The sequence below is a fragment of the Podarcis raffonei genome, chromosome 1 (genome assembly GCF_027172205.1).
Source record: "Podarcis raffonei isolate rPodRaf1 chromosome 1, rPodRaf1.pri, whole genome shotgun sequence".
NCBI classification, from domain to species: Eukaryota; Metazoa; Chordata; class Lepidosauria; order Squamata; family Lacertidae; genus Podarcis; species Podarcis raffonei.
Window position 1 is genome coordinate 58,154,418 of NC_070602.1, and position 27,987 is coordinate 58,182,404.

Below are 27,987 nucleotides of genomic sequence, written 5' to 3' on the forward strand. Positions count from 1 at the left end.
TACAAGTCCAACAACCCTTTGTTTTTGGTTTTTCCCTATTAGATGACTATAGAGTACTGTGAAATGGCATTTGCCTGAAGGAACCAATGAAGGAATATTAACTATACAAAGAAATATTCAACAAAAAACTAAAGCAGCTTTATATGCATTTACTTTTCTTTTCTTTTTAAAAAAGGAAGCATTATATAATTTTCTAGGTAGCAATACAATATTATATACAAACCCCATTGAAAAATAGTAAAGAACTATAAAACAAGTAAAAGAATTTATTATTATTTAATGATCTCAAAATAATGAATGTTTATAAGTATATAGTCTTAATATTTACAGGAATGTATTAGGACAACATTTTAAGATAACTCTTTACAATTTCTTTATTTCCCATCGCTTGTATTCAGCATATAATTCTAAACTGGGCAATCCATCTACAGTACTTATAAAATTACAAGCTGATAGAGCGTGAAATGGAATATACATTTTCTATGGGTGTGTACATTCATCCTGGTTTCTAGTTAAACTAATAGCTCAGGATACATTTTACATGAATGTAGGCTACCTAGAGAGAAAAACAGTAAGATGGAAGTCACAAAGGGATTGATTTTTTGCTCATGAGAAGAAGAGGCCGGCACCTCCTGCATTCTGTTCCTGCTGCCTTGTTTCCCTCATATTCATCCCAATCCAACAAGCATAATCTGCACATGCAAATAGGCTTCTGGAATCATGTCCATGCCATGAGTTCAGTGTGACCAGCTCCCATGTAAGTGTGCAAAGGGCTGCAGCCTCCTTCATGTAGATTGCTCTTTTGAATATTGTCCCATCAACGCAGAAGGAAATATCCATCTGACACCTGCACTCTGTGTGAACTTTGAACAGGTGGTCAATGCTAACAGCTCGAAGGTTGCATACAGATGCACCTGCAACCAGAATCGGGTACAGGTTTCTCCCCTCCAAGGTGAGTTCTGCTGCTTTGATTTTGCTCTTCAAAGAACACACATGCAGCCTCCAGGTCTAACGCCACACACATTTTCATTCATATTTATCTGCTCATGCCTCTGCTTGGCAGCGTAATTATTTATCTAACAAAGGGCCACATCTTTTTAAGGTGCTAAAAATTGTTCCAAGAAATCATTGGAGTTGACTTCATGATCGACACAGGGGTGTTAGCCAATCAGAGCTGTGCAAATCCAGCTTCTGCTGGAAAAACCCCCAGAAGAGTTTGATCCAGGGGGAAAGATTGTGCATTTGCCAAAAAAAACACTTAATGTGCTATCCTGGCTGGCTCATCACTGATATTTTGTGCATCGGTTTGCATACTAAAAATACTGACCATTGGTGGGGAAGGGGTTTGATGGAACTGATTTTCAAACATTCCCTCTCTGTCCAGTAGATCATGAATGGGGAAACCTTGCTCCCCCCCCCCCCAGGTTTTGCTGAACTATCATTCTCAATATCCCTGACCATCAGCCATGCTTGCTGGGGCTGATGGGAGTTTAACTTCAGCAACACCTGGAGGGCCAAAGGTTACCCACTCCTGGAGTAGATGATGAACATTTAAAAGCTGAAAGAGCTGGCTACTGGTTTGGTGGAATGTGTAGGTAGGGATCTCTGGATTTGGGATGGCATCCAATGCTAGATAGACCCAATGGAATAAAATCCACAGATTTCAATGCAGCTACTCTGGATGTGGCTAATAAAGGATATCACTCTTTGCATCTGGCGAGTCCTAGAACAACCTGGGGTGTGTAGTCTAGATCGTGCCTTAAATACATTTTAAAACATAATAATTTAAGTTTACAGGCCAAGAACAGAGCAGTTCTGGCGATCACACACAAGACTTTCTAGCCCAATAGATAACATTTTCACCTCAATGCCAGATGCTGTGGGTAACTAGTAATATGCAATGAAAACGTAGCACCTAAATGGCATCTGGCGAAACACTCCCATCAGTTTCAAGGGACAGATGGGAATGTCAACTTGCATTCACGTTATACATGCAATGTCCATGAACGGGTAACACCTCTGCTTCTCATGTGCATCCTCCCTGCATATCTACATCAAAGCCCATACCTATAGGTTGGCAGCAGGATCCATAGCCAATAAACATGCACAGATGCTTTCCCATGTTGTAAAAAGCTCTTACCGCTGCCAAAGGCCATTGTTGGATCAGGGTAAAAGTGAGAGAAAATTTCTATTGTCTTCTGTGAATCCTGTATCAATAAAGGTAGACAAGGCTGACTACAATGGTAACAGACTTTTAAGCAAGTTTTTTTAGATATAAAAAGGTGACATTCCTGCAATTCAATATATAAGAAGCAATTATAAACAAAAACAAGCCCTTTATTAAAAACAATCTTTGGTTAGATTGGTATTTTAAACATGTTGGACAACATTTTGTTAACTTCCACGTAAAGAGTGTTTCGGACAAATTATACTTAAGAATGAGTTTGCTGCATACTTTGTATAAAAACTAATAAGTACTACAAAACTATGTGATGATTTTGCTTTTATTTTCTATAATTCTGCAACAATGCTCTTTTAATTGAAATATAACACTCTTGGACATTTGGTTTTGCAACAAACCATACAGTAAGTTAATTTGCAATATAATGCCAGGCTTTGGCAGTTGTGGATGAAATTGATTTTTGTTCTCTATTAAAACTAAATTTCATCCTCAACTTACACAGCATAGGACTTTTTTTGGTATATATGATATGATGCACTGCAGTTCATAACTAGGAAGACTGTTATATGAACATTTCATATTGTATGTAACATGAAGCAAATGTTTTATATTTTGCTTTGTTGGTTTTGCTCAAGATACACGTAGAAGGTGCAGATTAAGAGGGAGCTGGTGCCCTGCCAAGAACACACACAATAAATAAATTTAAAGACTTTTCATGTATATGGGGCAAAATTAAGAGGGGGGGGGGTCTGCTCAGGGTGCTTGCCCTTTTGATTCTACTTTCATCTTTGTGTCCACCTGCATCACTGGGGCTATCTATCGAGGATGCCGTATTTTTGGAGCAATCGTATCCTAAGCACTAGGCCTGACACTAGATGTAACTGTGGAGGGGATGGACCTGGCAGGTATGTTCTAGCTCTCGGACTTGTTATCCGGAGCTTCCTCTTGGGTTACTTTCCCTGGAGAGTGACATTGGAAGGAATGTTGTCATGTGCCTTGGCTGCCCAAACCCTGTCACCAGCGCCATTTGTTGCCAAACGTTTGCAAATTGTAGGGAGGGTATGGGATAGTTGCTTAGCAGCCACTAAACAGATTCTCCCATTTCTTTCCTTCTCCATCCCAGGAGATGGAGATATGTTGCCAAAAAGTCCCAAATGAGGCTGTTGGGCCCTCAGCCTGTAGGAAGTAGCAAGTGTTACTTGTTGGGGATCAGCAACAGGTTTTTTGTTTTTAAAAATCCCTTTACATTTTGCAGATGGCATACAAAAAGTATACTTGCTACTCATCACATTTTCCACAACATAATGCACCTGAAGATTTTTTGTACTCTGGAAAGTGCCGTATAAATGCTAACCGTTACTATCAAGTCTGAAGGACGTCCATGTGATCTGCTCCCAGTTGCTGTTGTTTTAAAGAGGCATGCACTAAATTTTACACATACATGCCCTTCAGATGTGATGAGAGGCGCGCATATCTTGTACTTGGCTGTCCGTATCCCAGTACAAACTGTAAAGTGACAATTGCAATCGAGGGCTAGCTAGGTGTTCGTAGAAGGATTTCTTTGACTTTGAAGTGTCCAGAACAATTTGTGCATGGTAGACTTGCAAAGGCAACCTGGGCTTATTTCTTTCTGCATGGCACTCGATAGGGTCACAGGGAAAACTGAACACAAAAAGGGGATTTGGCAGGAGATGCAACATGGAAGTATTTATATGCAGATGCCTAGAAGCCTCCGACACAACATGAGGGAACTGGAGAGCCTGATGTTAAAAAAATAAATAGTAGGCACATCAGAAATATTCTGGAATGGGCAGAATAGGTGGCACATCATCATAATATAAACTTTATAGTAAGATCAGGGAAGAGTGTATTTGGGGTAGTGTTGCTCTGAATGTCGAAAGTGGACATAGAGTCCTAAAAGCTAGGAAAATTAAAAGGACTATTTGCATCCACAGAATCATTGTAGGTGGAAATAATCTGGTCCAAAACACAGCTTAGAACTTGAGTTCTATTATCTCCACTTCACCAAAACGCCAAAGGTAATATTAAGTTGCAGTCCTATATGTACTTACCTGGGAAAATTTACTTCCCAGGTAACATGCATAGGATTGCACTGTTGATCTTAAACTTGATTAAAAAAAATAATCCTCAAGGATTCTCAGGAATAACTCCATACCAGAATCTATACTAGATTTGCAGAGGGACACCCTTGGCCCAGCACATGCTCTGATGGGCTCTTCTTCCCTCAACTCAGCCTGCTATGCACTCTTCCTCATGCATTTCACTTGCTGATTCTCCCTTTCTGCCATTCATTCCTACTCCTTCCACACTCCCTCCCCCTGTCTCTTTTGAGCCGGCAGAAATTACAAACTGTCACACAAAGAAACAATTGTGTGAAAGAGTACTTTCTTAATATCTCTTCTGAGCATGCTGCTTCTTAATTTCATTGAGTGACCCTGAATATTACGAGGGAGAAATCTCTCTCTCTCTCTCTCCCCTCGTGCCAGTCATAATTGTATAAGACATCCCAATTTAGTAAAAAACAAAAACAAAGCCTCAAATGTTCATAGAGAAGATGCTCCAACCCTTTGATAAGAGTGAGAGAACTGAAAGCAGCAGAGAAGCTGGAAAGTGGCAGAGAACAATATTTGGATACCTTTGTCAGGGAACTGGGCAGCTGAGTCATCGTAACTGCTGAACTGAAGGATGCTTTGAGTTACGATGCTCTGGTCAGTGAAATGGTAGGGGGCTGTGGTATCTGGAAGTATGAGATGTAATCAAAGATGGGATGTCCAGCTACACTGAGCAGGATGACCTGTGAACGTAATTGCTTGGGGAATAAGTTTGTTTAACATATTCCTTCAGCAACTAGGTTCCTAGGTTTGTGGAGGGCAGTGCAATTTGCTAGCAGCTGTGTGTGTGCTCTTTAATTCAGGGCACTTTTGAAAAAAGGCCCCTCAGTGCTTGGGGAAATTGTGCTGTTGCTCATATTCTTTCTTGTCCTCTGGACCCCCTCTGGAATGTGCACTTAGACACTCTGGATTACTAAACATAAATGCCCTTTTCACAAATCCTTCATCTTTCACATCGGAAGGAATGAAAGATATTCAAACAAACTGCTCTCAGTAGTGCTGGGCTGATGGCCCCACCATTTTGTTCACTGGTGTGAGTGAAGTGATGAATTGGATTCTACCCAAGGCGTGAGCCCCAGATGAGAAACAAAATCTTCTTGCCACTGCTTTTGCTTAAGAGAAAATATTGCATGTTCAGCATAGAGCCCAGGAAACACAACAGGATTTCTGCTTGCAAAAAGGCCAGCAGATTGAAGCACAGTTTTTCTTCCTCTGTCTTGCAAGGAAGAACTCCACAGGATGCTCTTTATTTGCTTTGCAAACTGTAAAGCTCCCATTCAGCTTATCAGGAATGGGGAGCCTCTAGTTATTCAAAACCCTCGGCCATTTTTCAATAAATAAGCTAAAGTAAAATTCCCAAGAGAATAGCCTACCTGTTCTATTTTCTTAAAATATAAAAACAGTGATAGTTATAAGCTAACCATGAAATATAGATATATGTAAAAAAAAAAATATCCCTGCATTGCTTTTTGTGCAAATAAAACCCCCAAAAGATCCTTGTCAGAAACAGAATATGGTCCTCCATTTTTGTAAGAACGTAATTTCTTACATAGATATAAGCAAAATGGTTGCATATGCTTAAACATGCACCAGGCTGTTAAAGAATCAAGTCCTATCCTTTAAATAATGGCTTGCTTATGAGTGGAATGCCCCGGAATAAAACCACTTCCTCTTCTACACTTCAACATGGCATGAATGAATGGAAGACGCACTCCCTCTATGGCTCATTGACGATCTGGGGCTATGGTTGTTACAGTTTTCACCTTTCCTTTTCTCCTTGCCCCCCCAGTTTTCTAGCAGCTGCAGCTTTCCCTGTTCTTCTTTCATGAAGACTTCCACCATCAGAACTTTCTCCTTATGAATTTGCTGACTGATGTCCTTGGGAATGTCTGGGATAATCCAGTCCACAAAGTCACTCATAAACATGACCAAGTTCTGAAAAATAAGAATGTCAGAGCCAATGTTAGCAGACAAAACTAAGCACTTTGAAGTCCCAATTATTACAACGGAGAGCTCAGTATTTGCAAAAATTTGTCTCATGGAAGACTGCAGAACATAAACATTGCTTAACTTTGAGTAGATTGTGTCCTAAAGCATGTTCCTAACAAGCCTGCTTGGAAGCAACCTTGATTGAAATCAATGGGAATTACTTCTACAATTAGGACGGATATGCTAGACATATATTTTTTTATTTAGAAACCAGAGTTATGTAAAATTAGTGTGCAGTTTACAACTCTCTGGCATACATGGCCACAGATATTTAAGGCCCACTCCCAAACAAAACCAGCCTGTCATGAATAAAATTCCCCAATGTCTGCCTGCATGCAACTCTCCTTTTCTAAATGTCACTTTTTATACATGAAAATTAAGAAAAAGTAAAAAGTCTGTTTTGTGACACATTAAGGACACACACAGTTTTCCTCCCTGGCTTCTCTGGTCACATGGCCAATATGTGCCTGATCTAATACATCTGTAGCAGAAGACACATGTAACACTCTTCATATGTTACAAGACATGTACCTTTTCTTTCTTAGAAATGAATTTCCTGGTGGGAAGTGGTAATACTTAGGCCCTCAACTCATAGAGAGTCGAATTCAACAAATATTGGTTCAGGGAATTTATTTATTTACTTTATTTTTATCCCATCCTCCCCCATCCCACCAAAAGGAGCCCAGGGCAGCCACCCAATACCCACAAATAAAACAACATAATTCAAACACTACTAAAGTCAAAACTATCAAAGCTCATTTCAAACAATACATAATTCTAGCTGTTAAATGTACCATCCTTTCAAGTACAAAATGCCTGGCCAACAAAAATGTTTTAAAATGATGGCAATGTATGTGACAATCATCTTTCATGGGTGGGGGATTTGATAGTAGGGGTGCTGCCAAAGAGCAAGGTCATGCTGTGGGCTACCGCCCCCCCCCATCTATCTCCATTGGTGACACTACAAGCAAGGCCTCAACCATTGATCTTAAGACCTTGTCTGGTTGGTATTGGAGGAAGTGGTATTTTACGTACTTAGACTCTGAGCTATTAAGGGCTTTTTGATTACCAACACGTTGAATTGGAACTGGTGGCTTTACAGGAAGCCAAGGCAATGCTAGGACAGGTGACACATGACCCAGTCTGGCAGTCACAGACTTCACTACCATCTTCCAGGGAAGTCCCATGGGGAGCACTTGACCTAGTACAAACAGGTCACCAGAGCATGGGTTACTGGCACCAGGCTATCCTGGTTCAAGAACAGTTGTTGCTGGCACAACAGTCAAAATTGGGCATAAGCTGCTCCAGATGTCATCTAGCTATACAGTGACTCCTTGTATCAATGAGTACTCTTGGAGTACTAACAGGGTTTCATTCTCCCCATTTCTCTCCTGATAAACATGACTAAGGCTATTTTGGTGACAAAACCAGACCTGGAGCCAGAGTAAAATGGGGCCAGATAATATTGTTATCGATATGTGGGTGCTAAATGCTTGGGTTTAATAAATGTTAGGATTTAATTAGAACTGGGATGTGAAAATGGCATGTCAGACCCTTATGTCTAAGATATGTGGATTGGGTTATATTATATTAACGAAGTATTCACTTTTCCAAGCTCTGTCTGTTAATACAGAGCCACCTTAAATAATTTTGGGATATACTTTACCTGAAACACTATTACAAACGCTAGTCTTGCTGCTAGCACAGCCCAGAAATCCTTTGCAATATCATATTTAGTTTCAGACCACGGGGGATCTCGGTAATCTTTGTATCTGAAAAGCAGAACTGAGAGTCAGTATGTTCAAGATTGGAATCTTGACTGAATATACACAGTATGGCTCTTGCAAAAAGCATGAAACTTTGTTTTGTTGCTTTGTTGTACCCTTATCATATCCACCTGTTGGTGTTGCTTAATATTTCAGTTGTAGCCTTCTTAGAGATGCTGAGAGAAAGTGTGTGCATGTATGTTTTGCATACGTATTTGTGTGTGAGAGTGAGCATAGGCATTTCTTGAGCAGAAAGGGCTTATTTCATGCAAGCCTCAAAATACATGTTATTATCACCAGTTATCTATGTAATAGTCCGGGTTGATTTGTGAGAAAACCAATCACAATCGGATCCTTCAAAAAGAGAATTTTGAGCGATTTCTAAAACTAAAAGTAGGCTGATGCCTATTAAGTGATGTTATCATGTTGGTAATAGACCTAACTTTGCCATTAGCCCCTCCCCTGCATATTCCATCTACTGTAAGTGCAAATTAGGGTAGGGGGAAAGGATGCAGGTTGGTGGGGAGGTGAAGAAATGAGATGGAGCCCTTATCACCCGAAGTCCTATGAGACTTGCAATAGGAAAGTAGGCAGAGACCCTTTTGGACCCATTCCTGCCTTCTTCATCCACCAGTTGGGGAAGGCATAGAGAGCTGCCTCATTGGACGGACTGAAGCAAAATATGTAATAAAACAAATAAACTGTCTCCCATTTTAAAATAGGAAGAGCTGGCTCCAAATGGAAATCTTATCCAGCAAAAGATTTGCTGTGTGGCAGAAGGGTTAACACGACTTTTCAAAATGATTGGGTTGGAGGCCAGGGAGAAACTTCCCAGGAATTTTAATACAGTATATTGACCGGGAGTTGTGCAGTATATTGGAAGGTGTTCTCAGCCCTCCCATGTCGTGAGCATGGAGGTACAATGAAGCCTTGAGGAACAGGAGTGCAGATTTTTGCACTCTAGATTTTCTGGACTCCAACTCCCACCATCCTTAGCTAGCACAGCCAATGGTCTCGGATGTTGGGAGTCCAGCAGCATCTCAAGGAACACAGGCTCCCCACCCCTGTCCTAGGAGATGAGTGACACCAGAGATAACAGGGTGTGTGGGGTGGATGATATATTTTGGTAAAGGAAAGGAAGGGGTGCTAGCTTTGGTAGCCCTGAGTGGCTTGCACTTAATCCTGGAGAGATTATGTGGGATGCTTACGGCAGGAGATTACATTTGGGTTTGGGACCCAATGAAAAGGAGCGCTGTGGCTTAGAAGTTCAAATTGGCACAGGGAATGGGCGAAGCTTATGTGGTCATGAGTTTGTTCTAGCACAGGTGGAGCTGACCATTATATTTTCAACAATGCATGTTACTGGGATAACTAACAAGACACAACAGCCTAGTCTCTGGTTTAGATCTTCAGATTCCAGTCTTTGGACCAGAGGCAAAAAGCATATCCAACAGTAATAGGATTATGGATATATGTTCTGAGGTTGATGGCAAGCTAACAAGCTTTCTGGGCGCTCTTTGATTACAGGACTAGATGCTGCGGTAGTAAGTAGAGCCTCAAGTAGCTGAGCTGTACTGTGTATTTGAAAGGTTGAGCAATAGAACAGTCATAAAGACAAAGGGGAGTAAGTAGCAGCCATAGCTTTTCATGCAAAGGCTGTGGGAAAGTGGGTCCTCACACAGGCCTCTGGGTTTGGTGGGTGTTAGACAAATGGAGGAGTCCTGTGGATAATGACTAGTTCTGGTATGTGTCCCCTAACAGGCTGGGGTTAGTGTGGATACTACTAACTAGAAATGCTTCACAGTGAAGGGGGGTTGTTTTAGACGGCTTTGTTATTCTTCCTTGGGTGGCAGCGCAACGGGAGGAAATGAGATCACATCGAGGCCTCAGGTGCACTCTTATGGGCCATAGCTTTGGGGAGAGCTGGAGAAGCTCTGAAGTCGACAGTTTTCAAGCTTCGAGAAAGGTGTCAAGGAAAGGAAATGGTATGGCTCAGACCATGACAACTGAGACGAGATAGTGGATATACACAGAAGGAAGATTCGTATGCAGATGGAAGGTGGTAGCCACAAATCCATGTTCAAATCCATACCACCTAAATACATGGAAACTTAAATATGAGTCCTTCTGAGATGCATGAATGGGTCAACATCCCAGGGAAAAATCTCTTTTAAGGAAATAACAGTATGTACCTGCATATTTGGACTGGGTAGCCAAGCTCCATAGCGTCATTTGGAGCTGTTCCATCTTGAAAATCGCTGACATTAAAATAGGATAGCGTATGGTTCACGAAGCCATGCATGGTGCCACTTTCACTGTACATATACAGGTACACGAGGCGTGGAATGAAGTCAGATGTGAATGAGATCACAAATGCCTAAGCCATAAGAGTAAACAATGAGCGCAATATTCAGGCAATGCTTGACTGATTTCATAACCAAACTCAACTGTCTCCTCCCCCAGTTGGGCTTATGAGCAGATGGATTGCTATAAATCAGGCTGGTTTCTGGCCATAATCCGCAGATTAATGATTTTCTTCACTCCATAGAAGTTTTGATATTCGAACTCTAGAACTGCAGCAAATTGAGAATGAGCAATTGAGGTTGGCTGAGGACATAACATCATGTGGACAATAAAAAACAGGTCCTTCATTGTTTTCTAATTTCAATATGGTTCTGCTTTCAGTATAAGTGCAACATTTGCAGTGTTCTGCTCTCTCTGGTTCTATATCCATTTATTTATTTATTTATTTATTTATTTATTTATTTATTTATTTCTAAGGCATTAAGGGGCGTGTGTGTTTAATAATCCCCTCTTGCTTTTTTTGTTGTGTGCAGCGAGCCATTTGAACCACTTTGCATTGATGTGGTCTGAAAGTAATAGCAGTTTGGGTCAGCCTAGGCAGATGCTACAAATCAAGGGCACTCAAATTTATTATAATCTTGTCAAACAATAATGAATGTCCATACCACAAAAGGGATGACACACAGTAGTTGTTTAAAAAAATCAGAAAACACTCCATCCAGGAAGACTCAAACGTTCAAAAACGTACCAAAATTTTTGGTCCTTTATAATATTAATAAATCTTATATAATTAGATTTGCTGGTGTGAGCACAAGAGGGACCACCAGCAAATTGGGGGGGGGAAGCATTTGGGGAACATATAGTAATTTGCTTGGGGCCCAAATGATCCTTTTCCAAAGGATTCTTATAAAGCAGGAGTGGGGAACATGTGGTCCTTCAGATGTTCTTGGACATCTGGAGGACAAAAGCCACACAACAGCTGGAGGGCCACAGGTTCCCCATTTTTCTCGCAAGGGAATATTGCTGTTTTCTCCTGGCTTTCTCCACCAGTGGCTTCCGAATCCAATGTACCGATTCCACACTCAGACCCATTTGGAAGCTTAATAACCGACACATATTGCATTAAGGAAAAGGACAAAGAATGTCGTGCTTAACAAGCTTGGAAGCAAAAAGTCAAGAATGAATGTGGACACACAGAGGTGAGCATCAACCGACACAGCTTCTGACTGAGCACAACTGGGAGACAGTGCAAGAGTAGCAGAAGCGGGGAGACTTTCTTGCCTATTTCTATTCCACACTTTCACATATTTTTCCATCACTGGATGAGCATTTTACACACACGGCTACAGGGATGGGCCACATCTGAAAGGGAAAAGGGAAGGAGGTAAGGGCCTCACATAAAGATGACTCCTTGAAGGACCAGAAAGACAGAGGAAGCAGGCACCCAGAGAGAAAAGGGTGGGCAAAGCCAGCTGGAAATAGAAGTTGAGCATGGCACATGCTTTCGCTTCAGCTCATCTTTATGGCTGCCTTCCCAAATATATTCCTAACTATTTGGTGGACATCCCGCTAGTAAAGGTAAAGGTAAAGGGACCCCTGACCATTAGGTCCAGTCGTGGCTGACTCTGGGGTTGCGGTGCTCATCTCGCTTTACTGGCCGAGGGAGCCGGCGTACAGCTTCCGGGTCATGTGGCCAGCATGACTAAGCCGCTTCTAGAGAACCAGAGCAGCGCACGGAAACGCCATTTACCTTCCCACTGGAGCGGTACCTGTTTATCTACTTGCACTTTGACGTGCTTTTGAACTGCTAGGTTGGCAGGAGCAGGGACCGAGCAACGGGAGCTCACCCCGTCACGGGGATTTGAACCGCCAACCTTTTGATCAGCAAGTCCTAGGCTCTGTGGTTTAACCCACAGCACCACCCGCGTCCTGGACATCCTGCTAGTATGTTATTAAATCATTGTTTGGTGATCTCTTAAGTTTTTTTTACATTGCAGTGTTTTCCTCTACTCCAACTACAACAAATGCCAGCTGAATTATGTGAGCTTCGAAAGACGGGATGCCCTTTAAAGCGTGGCAAAGAACTGAAGACAAACCAGCTCTATAAATAAACGTTCACTGTGTTACACAAAAACATCCATTTTAACAGGGCTATTAGATGCATCAAGATAAAACGGACTGGCCCACTGGGCCACATGGCTTTTTCTAAACATGAAAAGCCTAATGATTGTAATTAGTTTTGTTGAGATGTTTTAAAAGAAGTAAGACACATAATACAGAACATACAACCTAGGTCAGTTCTGTTTTCAACAACTCTCCCCCCTGCCCCTTTTAACAGCTATTGCAGGAATCGGCAATTTTTTTTAGCCGCAGGCAGGTCCACTGTCCCTCACACCTTGTGGCGGGCCGGAGAAGCAGCACCGGGGGGGGGCTGGAAGAAGAGGCAAGGGGGCCAGTAGTCCTCCAGTAGTCCTCCTCCCCACCCCCCACCTTCCCTGGGGCTGCCGCCGCCGCCACTGCTGCCGCCACTTCTTCTCATGGGTAGGCAGAGCAAGCTCGTCTGCTCAACTCTCTGGCCCACAAGAGCACCAGGGTGGCGGCAGTGGTGGAGGGAAGATGAGCGGTGCAAAAGGACTGGCTCCGGAGAGGGGCTGCTTAAAATGGTGCTCAGCCAGCCCCCTTCCTCCTCTAGGCAGGGCGGGAAGAAGCCAGGAGAAGGGAGGGAGGAGGCGCTGCCGGGTGTGTGTGAGGGTGTGTGTGTGGGGAAATGGAATGGTGCAGAAAAAAAATTGGTGCAGGCCGAACGAACAGAATCCTCATGCCGATCCACGGACAGTCCACAGGCCAGATCCTGAAGGCAATTACGCCTGATCCGGCCCACGGGCCTTAGTTTGCTGACCCCTGAGCTATTGCCTTTAAGAAGCAGGTGTTAGACATGAGATGAAAAGAGTCACTGTCGGACAACTGGTTGTTGCAGGTATCTGGAATGAGAGCTGCACTCACCTGGTAGGATAGGAATGGAAAGAAGTTTTGTCAGATTTGGTACAGGGATCTAAGAAGTTTGTGAGGGGAGGCAGTCTCAGGTAGCAGGCAGTCTTTTGAGTGACACCGCCTACCTATGTGGTTGCTTCTGTAAGGCCTATTCACATTTGCAATGTACAACTGTACATTTGTAAAAAGTGCAAATAGAATACTGCAACAAGATGAGCTCACTGTCTTTTGCAAAGGAAACTGAAACTCTGCCCTGTGCCTGGGAAAGGGGAGTATGAGACAAGATACAGAACAATACATGTCTGCTTTCTTCCATGAAAGTTGAAATAGGGTAGGGCGAGTAAGAGGAACAAAAAAATGACATTTGTCATTGTTGAAGAGGTTGCTATAAGAATTATGAAAAAGCAGGAAAAGTGTCCTCAGAGAGGAAAACAAGATTTATTATTATTATTTTTAAACGGAGAAGACACACGTGCTCTAAATTCCACTGACTTGGAAGCCTCCAGATAGCACCCAACAGTCAAGAAGTATAAAAATTGGGCTGACATGTGCTAAAGAGCAGCTCACACTTTCTCTATCGGCTTCCCACCTGCTCTATAGAACTTGCTTCACATGAAAAACTATCTGCCTGAGTGGGAAGACTAAACAACAGCAGTGTCAGGAAAATCGTTACCATACTTTACTGACAAATAGTCCTTTGTTAATAAAAGTTTTGAAAGTTATAAAAGTGACTTATATTATTTGAGTTTCAAAAGAAAGCTTGTGAAATTGAGAATAAAAGTTTCTTTATTTGTGTTCCATGAAAGCTGAAATAGGGTAGGGCGAGGTAATTAAATATATCAGAGCAAGATATTAGACTCACAACAAAACTTTGACAGTGATTTGCCCATGGCTGCCCAGCGAGCTTAATCGCTGAGTGGGAATTTGAACCGAGGATTTACTCCAGATTCCACACCACACCAGATGTCTATAATGTTAACATTTCCAAGTAACTGAAAGGAAATTAAGAATCGGCGTGATCAATCATTATTTGCAAAGAATTACTTACATTTATGATCACAGCAAGTTTTCCTACACCTCTGAGGATATTATACCATATTCCTGGAGGGAAAAGACAAGCAGAAGGTTAAAAGACTTTAAAATGGCTACCCATAAGAATGGATAACTATAAATAACATCACTGTACAAGTTCAAGGTGCTGGTTTTTATCTCCATGGCCTAAACAGCTTGGGGCTCAAGTACTCTAAATACTATCTTCTTCCATATGTATTATCTCATACACTCTGCTCCATATGTGAAATCCTGCTTCAATCTCCTAATTGTTGTTCTTATTGCTATTTAGTTTAGTGATGGAGTTGTCCATTTGTTTACACTTTGTCCATTTGTGTGTTTGTGCGTGTGTGTGTATATAGACAGATAATTTTCCGCATATAGATATTTTTCTATTATTTTATTTATTTGATCCCTGCTCTGGGATTGAAATGTTGACTAAGTATCATCTTCACTACCAGTGTCATCATCTCATCACCTTATGCAGTTAGCAGACCTGAATTTCCCTAGTAGAATAAAGGAGGATTGAAATTTAAAACACAAAACTAAAATAAGAGTCCTGCCTCATCCATCACATATGGCAAAGTGACATAAATAAGGAATAATATTAACTAGTTACTGTGCTGTTAGTGAACTGCTTACCTATATCTTTTGCTCTTACTGCAACTGGCCTTCTAAGCTCAGTAACAAACTTCTTTGCATCCAGACGTATTTCAATGATGTTGTTCAGGAGCGCAAACAAGGGAGCCAGTGGGAAAGATGCAACAAACAGGGTTACAAACCCAAACTGGATGACTGAAAATTAAAAAGAAAACACACTGTAGTTTGCATATTATGCTGTTTTAGATGGAATGTATTTTTGGAAACAGCTCCCCACAAACAGCCAGTGCTAACTACTGAAACCATAGTACTCTCAGATCATACGCATATGAATGTAGGTAGGTGCTGACCTTGTAATGTTAACCTACAGTAGGTTGGCTGCTGGTTTATGTTTTCTAGAACTTAATGAGATAGCAACTTTCTTTGTAGGGGGATATAATACCTTTTATTTCAGCGAAAAAACAGGATTACATATTGTATAAAATTGGACTTCAAAGTTAAAACGGCTGGCAGTTTTTAGAAAACCAACAACTGGTACATGAAAACTACAAAAGCTCTGGGCTAATTAGTGTAGTCTGGAATAGAAAGAGGTCTGCTTAGTTATGGACTGAGAATGATCTTCCAAACCAGGGATTTACTTTTTTAAAATCTCACATGGTGTCTATTTGCAGTGGCATCTATCAGTCTCTTTGGTCATGGTCAAATGCTGTACCAGCACCATCCAAATAACATGTTTGTTGACATATTTATGAGTTATATACAGTTAACTGAATTGGTGATCTCTTGAAAGTTTATTGAAGGCATTTTTATTGTCAGGTAATTGTTCACATTTTTGCCTTTTGGTGTTAATTGTATTTGTTTCTGTTTGATGTTGTCAGACACTTTGGGATAACTTTTGGAGAGAGAATGAGGTACAAATATAAGGAGTTCAGTGAGTGGATAATATGGAGATGACTAGATTCACCATGTTTTGCTTAGAAGCCTTCCAAAAGCATCTGTTTGTAATCTTGAAGACAAAGTGTTGGACTAAATGGCTCTTTGTTCGGAACCTGCAGCATCCATGTTTCACATGGTTTCACCATGATCTGCTATAATCACAAATTTAAAGCACAGGATATACTGGTAGTTCTGCAAGGCAATCGCCTCAACCTTCTGCTGTTGGGCAGAAGCTGGCTGGATTGAGTGGCAGGAACCCGTTGCTCAATCCAAATCATGACTCCAGCAGCCCAGGGCAAAGGGTGTTTAGACTGCAGTTCAGATGTACACAATTCTGCATAGTATCAGAACTTCACTATGGGTGTCACTTTGAGATATCAAGAACATGTGAGAATTTACAATTCCAAGCAGAAGAAGGAATGATTGCTCAACTCTTAGAAAGAGGCTCTCCAACATTTTTCTTACATATTCCATCTTATGCTAACAAATCATATCCAAAATAGTTTAGAAATAAACAATCCTGCCCTTGAGACTGAGTCTATTTATTTAAAAAACACATTCACCTACTAAAACTGACCATGACCATTACTCATCTATCACTGATTAAGGGTGTGATTCTATGCTCACTTACCCTTTGTATAGGATAGCACTGTAAGCTATTAAAAAACTGAAACCCTAGTTTAAGCACTTGAAATCTCACTCACTCATTTCCATGTATTCTGGAGTAAGACCAGCAAAAGGCTCCAGATTATAGTCTACTTCATAGCGTTGTTTTTTCTTCAAATATTCCTCGTGGTCTCCAGGACGCCGTCGTTTCGATTTCAAGTATCTTATGAATTTTTTCATTTTTCTAAGACGAAACATTAAAAACAACTCTTTTAAAAGTCTCAGTAGTTTTGTAAGAGCAAAAGGCCAAAAAAACCAACCAAACAAAAAATCGTGAATTTGCTGATTATGAAATTAGTTATATGGGGACTGTGGAGGGGAACGAAAGGGTCCCTCGGATGTGCACAAGTCTTTCCATAAGTGCCTTCTGAGGCTTCTGTGCTTCATTTCCCAGTCTACAGTTACAACAAGGGGTCTTCCTGAAGTTTATTTGACCTTCAGAGATGCCTTGTCTGAGAGGCACATTGGAAGGGTAGGCCTCAGAAGCCTTACTGTAAGTAGGGCTACTCCTTGGATTCAGTCTAAATATTTGCAAGGCATCTGAAAAATTAAATGGGATGAGGTCAATACACTTTCTCACACTAGTCCCTAAGGATGGCAAAGATTGGTATTATTAATAGGCTATTTTGTAAGAACTAGGCCATCATTTCTTTCAGTACTTAGGATTATTTTCAGCTTCTGCTATTACCTGTCAACAAACAAATTTAATTTAATTTGTTTTCACTGTACAGTGGTACCTTGGGTTAAGTACTTAATTCGTTCCGGAGGTCCGTACTTAACCTGAAACTGTTCTTAACCTGAAGCACCACTTTAGCTAATGGGGCCTCCTGTTGTCGCCGCACCGCCGGAGCACAATTTCTGTTCTCATCCTGAAGCAAAGTTCTTAACCTGAAGAACTATTTCTGGGTTAGCGGAGTCTGTAACCTGAAGCGTATGTAACCTGAAGCGTATGTAACTCGAGGTACCACTGTAGATTCAGAATTCTTTTTTATTGTCCAAGTTCTGTTGTATACCACTCTAGGAACCATATGATTGAAAAGCAAAATAATAAATATTGAAAATGGTATAATAAAGCAAATGCATGTTATTTTATAGTATGTAGCATAGCTCTCTTCTTGCCTTCTGCCTTTCAGACAAACCAAAAAACAACATAGCATTTCTATTTTCAAGTTGATATGCAAGCATTTTACAGCAGATGGTCTCAGTCCTTGGCTACTTACGGAATGCCAATTTCGAAAAGATTGTTCTGAATCAGCTGTTTGCCCAACATAATAATGCTAAGTTGTATACACAATTCCATTAGGCAACCACCAGGAGCACACTAAAGGAGAAATAGAGATACATAGATTAGGGGGATCTAGGTAACGTAACACAGGCATATATCAAGACTTTGGTTCCTTCTCCTTGTGCCTCTTACTGCCTCTTAAACTCTGTTCCTGAAAGCTGGAGGACCCTCTGGAACAGTGTGAGAAGTGGCTGCAGGGGGTGGAGGTAAAATCAGTGAAAACTGCTTTCTCCCCACTTCTGTCAGTGGGGTCCCTCTGCTGGATGAAAAGCCTTCTGTGGAATGATGTTGCCCTTCTGTGTGCAGATGGTTAAATTTGTATCCACACCATGGTTGTTTTCTAGATCAGAAATAAGCATGCACAAAATGAACTGCCGTTACCTCTTCCATGCGAAAAGAATGAAAAATGTAGACATAATCTCCTGGGCGCCCAACGAATCTAGGAAAATTCAGAAACAATTATTGGTCTTTTGTTCTGCCTATTTTAGAGGAACAAGGTGTCACACTCCTCCTGCAACATCTCCCATACATCCAGATAGAACCTTTGGGAGGAATTCAGTGGGATGGTATGTCAATCTTTCTCTTGGGGCAAGAATTTCAGCATTGTCTGTCTGTTTATAGTTGTTCTTTAATAATAATAATCATCCTTCTCTATCCTCCATGTGCTGTTCTGAGGGGTTCCTCTGCCCCATCCCAGAGCCACTTTTGGTTGTGTGGGGAGCATGCAGGAGCAGAAGACAGTGTGTCTGTGTGGCCGGGGGGGGGGGGAGCACCATTGCACAAACGGATATTCTTGAATGGGCTTCCACCAGTGGGACTTATTAGTTAAATCCAGTTATATAACCTGCAGGGCATGGACTCCTAGTCCTCATTGAGTAGGGATCCTGAGATAAATGGGTGAATTTATCAATTTTTGTTTCTCTCTGTTTTTCATTTTTTTTTAAACTTGAGTTTGGTTCTTCACATTTCTGCATCAATTTGTGATTTTTTGTAGAGTCATGGAAATTAATCAGCATTTTGTTGCAATTTTCTGATAATATACACATTTTTGCAAATACAGTCAAACCTTGTTCTGTGTGCGCCTCCGCTTGTGTCCACTTCGGCGAATGTCTGCAGCAAACCCGGAAGTACCAGAACACGTTACTTCCGGGTTCGCCACTTGCACATAAGTGCTAAAACGCGCATGCGCAGAAGCGCTAAATCATGGCGCTTCGGCGTGCATCGTTTTCGGCTTGCGGACGGGCCTCTGGAACAGATCCCGTCCACAAAACGAGGTTTGACTGTAAAATTTGCTTAAAAACAATGCATTTTTTTCTGTTATTTTCAGTACTATAAGCAATTCTACACACATATTATGCTAATATATGCATTTTTGTACATATTATTGGCAGGCTCCCCTGGATCTCTGGGTCCCAGTAACCTTTCCACTCCCATGCCTGGGCCCTGACTTTATCTCAACAAATGTTCAGTGTCAGCCTAGGTAACTATTAAATATTTAATTGATTTCTCCTGCTACTCACTGGTTCTTGTATAAGGTCTCAGAGTCAGCTTGAAGTAGTAGTTGCAACACTTGAAGTTAAACATTTAATTCACCTTATGCAACTTACTGGTCCTTGAAAAAGCTATTGAATTCACTGCTTGTATAACTCACCGGCCCTTGAAGAAAGCCACATAGAAAATAGGCGTGTAGGCATTGACAAATTTCAAAAGGAAGGCCTTGAAGATAAGACGTTCTTCAAAACTCTTGTCTGTTTTTGGAACCTCTGTGTAAAGAAGATTAATGTAAGAGTGCTTGAAAAGAGCATTCAAATACCTAAATTTTAGAGCCTGTTAAGATTTAAGATTTTGGAAGACTTCTCTTGATCTGTTTAGTTGTTGTTTTTTAAAAAAGAAAGGGTACAACCCGATGGACCTGTCTGTATGGTGATGGTGGAAGTAGAAAACTTCCAGCTTCCAGCAACCCTCTCCATGTCTGGAGCTGCATGCATTGTCCTGCCTAGGTATGGACTACATTCATTGGAAACATCAGCCTGGTCTGATCACAAGAAATGTAACTCAGGGAAAATTCTGTGTTTGATGAAACCCTAAGAAGTTCATGCTCAGCAATAACTGGACACCTCATTTTTCCAGGTCTTGATTTATTGTCCCTATGAAGAAAGCAATGACTGTAAATGAAGATGAATTACGTTACTCAGCTTCTGAAAATGGTTTGGTTCTCCATAGCAAGTGAAGAAGCTCTTGATTAATCTAAGTCCATTTCCCCATTTTATAACCAATGTTAGTTGCTGAAAGAAGTTCATGTAATAATACCAAGTGATTATTTTATATATATCATTGGCTAGACATGCTTTGTTCTTGGCTGTGTGGCCAAAGTGAAATAATTGTGCTTTTTTAAGACAGGCCATTTAAAGAAACTGTAGCTTTAAGTCAAAATAACTTTTAAGATTTATACCTACCAATCTGGGTCAGCCATCTGGCTATGCAGCCGTATACTTCATCCAAGATTATTATCACCACCAGATTAATAATCACTGCAGTTGCTGTGACAGTTACTCTAACATTAGACCGGCCACCGGGAGTGGAGCTGATGGCTAAAGCTGCTGCAGTGGAGATTCGGTATATTATGACTCCAAAAACAATGGCAAATGTCAGTCCAATCTGGAAAGACAAAAGTAGTATGTCGTAAGAATATGCAGATGTCAGTAAAAATGTCTAGATGTCAGTAATTGTTAAAAGGGTGGCCAGATCTGGATTGAAAGGAAATGTTTAACAGTGAAACGTACTAGAGGAATAGTTCTGTCCTAGGGCCCAATTCATGAATCATATTTGTCCTTTGTGTGTCTATGCAGTAGCATTTTTTCAGGTTGCCACCACTGCAAAAATTACAGTGGCAACATTCAGCTCTCATGTAAAGGAACCAGCTCACACAGGTGTCCATATATAGAAGCACTGCCTTGCTGCAACCCTAGTTGTGGGCCATGCTTTGTCAGAGGTGCAGGTAGTGTGAACCAGTCCATGGTTTTAAAGAAAATTGCTGCTCCTGAGATTATCGAGGCCATTTCTGAATGCTACTGTATCACTTTTCTCAGAAGGTGGTGTAATTCAATCAACAGTGAACCTAAAGGCCATGTAAGCTATAGAGGAATTCTAAACTGCCAAGGAAATAACTAAATCATGGCTGAGAAGCATGTCCACAATTACACTACATGATAAACTGTGGAATAGAAAGAACAGCAAGCATATACAACGCCACTGAACGTGACCAATAATTAGCTGAAAGGCTTTGAAATTTCATAGATGGGGGGGGGAGGTATTGGTCTATGTGTGCGTGTGTGGAATTTGTTTCAATCCTCTTCAAATGTTTATTTGTAAAAAATAACGCAGGAGTTCAGGTAGCATATGGCTGGCCATTGCAAGGACAGAATGCTGGACCACAGAGGTCTTTGGTATGATCCTGCAGAACTCTTCTTATGTTCTCATAATGGGGATGATACAGTAGTCACAACTATCAACTATAAAATCACAAAAAAAATGACTAATGAAAGTGCATCCCAAAAAATTGACTTGAGAGAAGTCAGCGAGAAGCTTGGTCCTTCTCCAATGTTACAGAAGCTTTGCTCACCCGTTGAAAAATCTTGCATTACACTTAACCATAAACATTTACTAGGTAATACTTACCATGAAAATGATGCTCACAAAATTTGTGAAGTATGCTGGAAAACGATCTTTCCACGTCAGTTTTTCTTTTTCAGTCTATGGCATGAAAGAAAACACAATGACCCTGCGATGTAATATAGCCACATATACTGTAGCGGCGAAAGCATTTTCTTTTTAATTTGTGCCGGTCATCCAAACTTTGATGTGTAGGAAAGCAATCAAATGCATAACTTGATAGTAGTGCAAAGACACAGGAATGGAAATAAACATTTTAGGAGGCAAACATCAGAACAGTGTGGAGTCAATTCAGTTAATTACAACTATATAAAGGGGTCAGTATATCACAATATTTATTTCAAATTGAGCTAGTTTGTTTATCAGTGTTATGAGGCCAAGCAATTTTATTTTATTTTTTACAAAAACACAGATTTTTAGGGATTGTCAAAGCACATTTATCTCTGTCTCTATTTTAGTCTATTTTATATTGGCCACTATGAAAATTCCCCCCCTCAGAACATTGCTATGCGTTTATAACAATGCAGAAAAGTTAAGATACTTTGTGAAAGTTCCATCACTCATGAAAATCCATTGTTTGTGGGAAAAGATGAATGCGATACTAAATAAGTTGATTAAAGAATGCAAACGAGGAGTGTGCTTATTTGGCTTGTCTTTTCTGTTTCAAGTCAGAGGAACAGGAGCTACTTTCCTGAATATGGTAAAATTTAGGAAACTGGTACTGAGGCAAGCATATGGAACAATATACAGATATACTGCAGATGATCTCAAGGGCAAGACAGCATGAACTGGGCCAACATGAAACATGATGTGTGTGTGGATATGTGTTTGCCAAGAAAAATATGGTCAATAACATGGTCAGCGATGTGGAATCTCAGTGCCATGGTGCCTTGATACTCGTCAAACCAGTCTTGCCTGCATTAGTTTACAGCTGCTCAGTCTCAACTAAAATATGCTGTAGTTCCTTTAAAAGCCCCGTAGCAGAAGGACAAAATGAAACCAATGCATCTCCCATCCTATCCACCCACTGGCTCCCTTCTTCCATCCTTTTGTTCATTTTATTTATTAAAAGTATTCATGAATTGCCTTTTCTGCTCCCAAGGCAATATACAACAACTAGAAACAACACAGATTTTTTAAAAAACACCAATTAACAAAACAAAACCAGAATGTGGGATTGAAAACCCATCAGGAGCCAGGTAGAACAAAATAGTTTTTAAAGTTAGGCAAAGATAGGGACAACCTTGTGGCCCCCCTAGGGAAGGAGTTCCACAAGCCAGATGCTGCTATATAGAAGAGTTTCTGTCCTGGGCTTTTCACCTAGGAGCCTAGTTGTTGCCCCCTACATTTGGCAAGGAAGAAAGGTGACAAAAAGAAATGGTGGAGAAACAGAATGGGAAGCAGAGTGGCAGCACCTTCTCCTGATGTTACAGGGCCTTTAAAGGTTTGGGCAACATCTTTGGGCTCAGATATAGTAACATTAATATCTGATCATATCTTGTTTATTTTCATGGTCTGGTGAGTGATCACCGTTGTATTTCAACACACTGTGTCATGGAGATTATTTGATTTTTTAAAGCCTGAAAACAGGGAATGATGTGTTAATATTGCGATGTCATATATAATTACAGAAGGCCACTTCAAGAACAACAAGCATTTAATGTCACATGCATGTCACACGCATGCTGTCTGAGGAAAAACAAACAGCCGCAGGCAACTCTGCCAAGCATCTGGCACGTGCAGAAGTGCCACACCAGTCAATATGTAAGGATTAACCATGCAGTGCCATTCCAAACAAAGAGGAAAACCAGTCCCAACAAGAGTGCTGAAGAAGGGGGCAGGGGGAGGGGGGAAAATACGTATATGTGTATATTAGACAATAAACAGACAAAGTTTGGAAAACAAATCAATTTGTGTTTTCTATAGTTATTCATAGTTCAGAAAGTTTCCACAAATTTGAATGAAATGTACCAATTTCACCCCAGCCATGACTCTCTTAACTCTTTGTCGCCATTTGTTGGCTGCCTCTTCTGGCAATTGCGGGCCCTTCTGATGGCATTTGAAGGAAACAGAAAAGGGTCATGCAATATGGTTGTTACAAAGCATTGACTCATATAGGCAAATAAATCAATACCCTCAGCAAAATATGGACACGCTACAGCTTAAAAACAAATAGAAGCTGCCTTTACTTGTTATGGGCCAATGCTATGTCTTCTGAAATGAAGTAAATTACTATAAGGAAGAAAGTACAAAATAAAACCACAGGAAAATGACCAGTGTTATCTAGTAAAACAACAACAACAAAAACAACAATGCAAAGGATAAAAACGGATCTGTATTATTTTAAGGTGTCACAATATGTGTCAGACAAGAGTCTGATCTCCTTCATAATGAAAGTTATCAGCAAAATCCCATAATATTTTGTAGTGGGATGACTAGTCATTTAACTAACCAATGACCTGGAGTCAGGAATGAGTAGTGAGTTTGCAGGTAGAATGAACTTTTTCAGAATGGTGGAACCCAAAGGAGATTGTGGAGAAACCAAGAAAGATCTACCTGCAAGATCTTTGCTTTTTTAGTTCATTTTTGAGATAGGGTGACTGGAATGGAATACAGTATTTCAATCATGTTCACACCATAGATGTACATTAAGAACATTGGCAGTTCCTGCCCCCACATCCATGTTAACTACAATTTAATTCCCCCTCACCACCACCACCAATGTTGCATACTGAATAAAAGTTTTCATCTAGCTATTCATCATAAACTGTGAATTTCTTGCTTGGCTAGTTGTACCAGTCTATCTCCCATTAGTACATAAAAATTACTTTCACTCTTGTTCCAATTTGCATCACTGCATACACACTTACAATGAAATTTAGCTGCCAATTTGTGGCCCACTAGCCTAAGCAGTTTGGTGTTGTTTGCAAACTTGAGCAGTTTGCTTCTCTCTGCTGTTGAACCATATGGTTATAAATTTATAACACCTGTCCTCTTATTCCATGCCTGCTAACTTTTATTCTCTCCATATGAACCAACTCAGACCCTGTGATCATCATCCAAGGCCCTTCACTGTGTGCCTCCTCCGTGAGAGGACTGGAGGGTGGCAACCTAAGAAAGGGGCCTTTTCTGTTGGTGGCGCCTGCTTGTGGGATGCTCTCCCCAGGGAAGCCCGCCTGGCACCTTTGTTACATATCTTCAGGTGCCAGGCAAAAACAGTCTTCTTCTCTCAGGCCTCTGGCTAATTAAACAATCTATGGCCTTTTAAACTGTGGGCTGGAGGTATTGTTTTTGTTTGGTACTATGGTATGTATTTTTGTGTTTTTATATTGTAAACCTTGTGAGCCTCACATGGAGGGTGGTATAGAAATCTAATAAATAATAACAACAACTTTACACAGGAGCATTTGGTGAGGGAGTTCTCTGGCTCTCACAAATTCTGTAGTAGTTGATTTTTTTTATTTTTTATTGTGCCAGATCTACACCTTTACAGACTACTACATACCATGTGGCACATAGAAATCTGTATCAGTGAAAGTGCATCAAATGTCTGTTTTTCTTCTAGAAACCCAGGACTGTAGTTGTTGTACAGAAGTTTGGTTGCAAAGGAGCTTGGAGATGTTAGAAAGGGGAAACATTTAAAATGTAAAATTAAGGACTTGAAAATTAGGTAAATCATTCCATAAACCAGTTTGGGTTTCTGCACCCCCGGTTTTAAACTAGAATCACGCTGAAATTAATGGAACTAAACTGTTTTAAACCCATGGTGAATTAGAATGTGAATTACATGCTTACGTTCTGATCCTGAAGTGACAAATATCTGCAATGGTACACACAGGGCACTGATATATAATGGCCTCACAGATGGGCCATACTCATACCAATCCATGATAAAACCTTACTGTCAAAATATTACATGTATAGACACAAATGTAATTGGTTCAGTCGCAGCAGAAGTGCCTTCATGTTTAAGCAAATAATCCCCAAAGTTGAACTTAACCTACTTCAACTTCACCCAGTTCTACAGCAAGTAATATTTATGTCTGGCAATAGTTGTTTCCAGTGCAGCACAATTCCAATGTTGATGAGGCTGCTTCACTAGTCTATCTTCACAGGACATCAGGGCAATGCCGTACAGCAAGATGAGTGTTCCTTTTCTGGAGCAGTGGCTCAAATAACTGAGCCTTGCAAGCATTAACGAAACTGAAAACCCCCACAAATTAAGGTGCCGATTCTGGGGTTACAGTCCAGACACATGATAACCCATTCACAACACCCGTCCAACATATGTAAATCTATTGAAAATGGCATCTCATGTAGACTTGAACCTGGAAAATGAAGAAAGTCAATGGGAAACGAAGCAAGAGAAAATAATTACTAACTAGAAATGGTCAGGGAGGGGGAAGTTTGTGGCTTCCTTGGAAATAACTGGTCTGGGGTGGGAGGGAGGGAGAGAAAATGGTGATTAACCAGATGCAGATCCACTAGGCAACTATACAGTGCAATCTGCCCAGGTGTGTTTGGGCCATTTCGCACATTATACAGAGGTAAGCTTGGATTTGGCACGGAGTGTATATTCAACAGACAGCTGCAGCCAATCATGGCTTTCTTACACGTGTCCCTATACAATACATCCTTCGCTTTAGTCACAGTCTGTTTTTCTGTGCCCTTAAGTACCTAGCTATGGAGGAGGCTGCCCACTGTATTCCTGCATGTAGTCAATTTTCTTCTAATAATAGATTTAAGGCAGGGTCACCTGGAGTGAGCTCATCAAGAAAAAGCAATTCTTATTCTTTTACATTCTAAAAATAGATCTTTTAAAGTATACCTCCAATTTTCATTCCGGGGGGAAAGACCCAGTTATCAGAACTTTGGGAAACACCAATATAGTGCGTTCAGTTCTGTGCACATATATTAATACTATTTTCACAGGCTTCCGTAATTGTTCTGGCTGCTATTCTATTCACGGACCATGATTTAGGTGTGAGAACGTGCACAGAATAAGGCTGCATGCGCTCTAAGGCATTATTGGAATTTAAAATAATACCTATGGTCACTATGCCTGTGATGAACCCACATCTGTATTAACCCTAGAGAGCTCAGATTATTTTCCTGAAGCAACAGCAGTCTAAACATTGTCGGACCCCAACTCTCACCAGCACCAGCCAGCATGGCCAATAGTCAGGGGTGATGGGAGGTGTAGTCCCACAACATCTAGAACAGGCATAGGCAAACTCCGGCCCTCCAGATGTTTGAGACTACAATTCCCATAATCCCTGACCACTGGTCCTGTTAGCTAGGGATGATGGGAATTGTAGTCCCAAACATCTGGAGGGCCAGAGTTTGCTTATGCCTGATCTAGAAGGTCATAGGTTTCCCCCGTTTGTGTAGCTACCCTCTCTTGCTCTCCTGTCCTTGCTCTCTCTTTTTGGGTGTCCATCTCTATCTGTCTTTCTTTATATGTGAAGTTAAAGAATGGTAATGGAGGTGGAGAGTTGCTGTTTGTTACTGTATGTCATTGTAAATGGGGAAACCTTAACTATGAATAAAAAAAAAAATCTACATTGTTAGCTTACCTCTTTATTTTTGGATTCTTTCCTTAGTGATTTTTCTAACACTTTAGCTTCATATTCAGCCCTGGGGTGATCCTGCAAATAAGTCAATAGGCTAGTGAGCCATGAAACCCATTTTCTACCCATTCAATTGTTCAAGAACAAAAACAAATAAAGGTTCCAGTGTAATTTAATTTTAAAAAATTAAATGTTAATCTTATTTGAAAAATAAAATGTTAAGAGTTAATTTAAAATGCTTGCTCATGTCATTGCTCTCTCTTGGTGTGCCATTGTAGCTAAAGACCTTAAGCTATAATCTGCAATGCTGCTAGCTCAGCTGGTGTCCTTGCCTTGATGGTGACACTGCTGCTGCGAGATTGGCTGCGCTCCTCTCTCATATGACACAGCAGCTGCATCACACAGTTAGGGATGGGACAGAGGCAGGATTATGGCCAGCAGCAGTGCAAATCAAGTACAACCCTGCAACAATTTCTTTAGCAGCAAATGGTTTATATTGCATAATGTGCTGATTTGCAGCCTTGCAATTCATTTTAAACTGGAACCTTTCATTTCAGTCACTGCACAGAGGCCATTTGTAAGACTGTTCATCTGAGCTGATGTTACCATAAATGACCCAAGAAGGGGCTGGGACAGCAATAAGGTGGTTTGAGTTTAAGCATTCAGTTTATGGACACCTGAGATGCTCTTTCTTATCAGTTAACCTCATCAGTCTTGCCAAAAGAATGCATTTCAGATTTGCCAAACACACTGGGAAAATATGTGAAAATAATCAGAAGTTGAAGGAATGAGACAGCCAAAAGATTCAGAAAGTGCCTTAAAAATGCATTAGATGGATATGGGA

General features: G+C 40.8%; 1 protein-coding gene across 9 annotated transcripts in view; it reads right to left on the reverse strand.

The window, feature by feature from the left end:
- Nucleotides 1–246: 246 nt before the first annotated feature.
- ANO1 (anoctamin 1) overlaps nt 247–27,987 on the reverse strand; it is a 143,442-nt gene continuing 115,701 nt past the window's right edge. For 5 of the 9 annotated variants that reach the window (XM_053388728.1, XM_053388685.1, XM_053388677.1 and 2 more), the window contains 13 exons: nt 27,150–27,221; nt 23,545–23,622; nt 21,580–21,654; nt 20,358–20,559; nt 19,553–19,664; nt 18,283–18,340; nt 17,837–17,937; nt 16,655–16,800; nt 15,057–15,209; nt 14,413–14,465; nt 10,262–10,446; nt 7,970–8,075; nt 247–6,249 (listed from right to left, as the gene is read on the reverse strand). In XM_053388728.1, the coding sequence (XP_053244703.1) occupies nt 5,989–6,249; nt 7,970–8,075; nt 10,262–10,446; nt 14,413–14,465; nt 15,057–15,209; nt 16,655–16,800; nt 17,837–17,937; nt 18,283–18,340; nt 19,553–19,664; nt 20,358–20,559; nt 21,580–21,654; nt 23,545–23,622; nt 27,150–27,221 (1,602 nt within the window). In that variant the 3' untranslated portion in view covers nt 247–5,988. The remainder of the gene's footprint in view (nt 6,250–7,969; nt 8,076–10,261; nt 10,447–14,412; nt 14,466–15,056; nt 15,210–16,654; nt 16,801–17,836; nt 17,938–18,282; nt 18,341–19,552; nt 19,665–20,357; nt 20,560–21,579; nt 21,655–23,544; nt 23,623–27,149; nt 27,222–27,987) is intronic. The other 4 variants (XM_053388719.1, XM_053388710.1, XM_053388745.1 and 1 more) reach the window with 1 other exon arrangement.